Source organism: Notothenia coriiceps, unplaced genomic scaffold, assembly GCF_000735185.1.
Source record: "Notothenia coriiceps isolate Sejong01 unplaced genomic scaffold, NC01 NC01_scaffold00030211, whole genome shotgun sequence".
NCBI classification, from domain to species: Eukaryota; Metazoa; Chordata; class Actinopteri; order Perciformes; family Nototheniidae; genus Notothenia; species Notothenia coriiceps.
The window spans coordinates 447,040-448,478 of NW_011362912.1; the positions used below are offsets into that span (position 1 = coordinate 447,040).

Here is a 1,439-nt window from a genome sequence, read left to right on the forward strand (position 1 = left end):
AAACCATCGCCACCCCCCAACCCCCCACCCATCTCCTCCCCTCCCATCCCACCTTGAAAAGTTTAATAAAAAAATAAAACATATTGATTCCACGTTCAGATATAAAAAAACAGTGACAAGAAATTCTGCGATGAGCTAACAGAGATGTAAACCACCACATCACCTTGTTTGTATTTGCTCTTTTAGTGGTCCAGCTTCATCCGGGCCACAGTGAGGAAAGAGAAGGGGCTTCCTATCCTGGTTGAGCTGCTGCGCTCTGATGCCGACAAAGTGGTGCGGGCGGTGGCTATCGCTCTCCGTAACCTGGCGATGGACCGAAGGAACAAAGACCTCATAGGTAAAGGCTTGTTATTCTCATCTTCATACACACACCTCGACACATGCACACTGACTTCACTACGTTGTGTTTTTGTGGTTACAGGGAGCTATGCTTTGAGGGACCTTGTGGGGAATCTTCCTTGTGGGCAGCAGCACCCGGCCAAGAACCTTGATGGAGATACGGTGGTGTCTATTTTGAACACCATCCACGAGATCATCACAGATAGCCCAGAGAACGCCCGAGCGCTCATACAGGGTCATGCAGTGCAGAAACTGGTGGCCATCAACAAGTCAAGGTATTCAAATAAATAGTTAACTTCACAACTTTCACATATATTTCTAAATACGTACTGCTTCCCAAACTAAGATAAGATAAAGATAAGATATACTTTATTTATCCCAAATTGGATTTTTAGGTCCAAAATTGTTTATGTAACTTATGTGCCGGTGTGTCCATGGTTATCATTTGTCCCGCGTCCCACAAATTGAAACTATGTCCCGCATTTGAGTGACAGTCGCGCAGAAAGTTTGGTTTGCTGACGTCCGGCACCGCCCTTTATCATTATATTTTTAAACGGCATCATGTAAGTTGCGCTGACTGGCGACAGCTGTCCACAGTGCATCTCCCCGTTGACAGTTCAGTTCACGAGCGTCGACATTGCATCCACCCAGTAAAAAAATCCCCACTACACCACTGGTTACAGCAGCATAGTTAGAAATTAAAAAGAGTAGAACATAAACAATTATAAAATATGAACATCTCAAAAAAAAAAAAAAAACAGATCTAAAAAGTAAAAAATATACAAGTTGACGTGAAGATACACATCTGTAAACTAGCTGACAAATAAAACACTATTGAATGGCCAATTTACTGCTAACACACTATAAAGTAGGATATTATTTACAGACAATCAAAAAGTTGAACTTGCAACTGTCAGGCTGTTATTTGTTATTCAAAGTAAACCTCTCAGATATATATTTTTGTAATAATAGATGGGAAAAGATATAAAACTGTGTTTGGTATTATATTATTCGTTGCTGCAACTGCTAAATATCTGTTTATACTTCAGACACAGCCTCATTAACTCGTGATATTATAAGCACCATCCCAGGGCAATCAG

The 1,439-nt window shown here is 41.1% G+C and overlaps 1 protein-coding gene across 1 annotated transcript in view; it reads left to right on the forward strand.

Moving 5' to 3' along the window:
* The window catches only part of arvcfa (ARVCF delta catenin family member a), a 37,895-nt gene extending 37,265 nt beyond the window's left edge, over positions 1 to 630 (forward strand). The window contains exons 11-12 of the mRNA XM_010787214.1: positions 187 to 337; positions 422 to 630. Of these exons, the coding sequence (XP_010785516.1) occupies positions 187 to 337; positions 422 to 630 (360 nt within the window). The remainder of the gene's footprint in view (positions 1 to 186; positions 338 to 421) is intronic.
* The last annotated feature ends 809 nt before the right edge of the window (positions 631 to 1,439 follow it).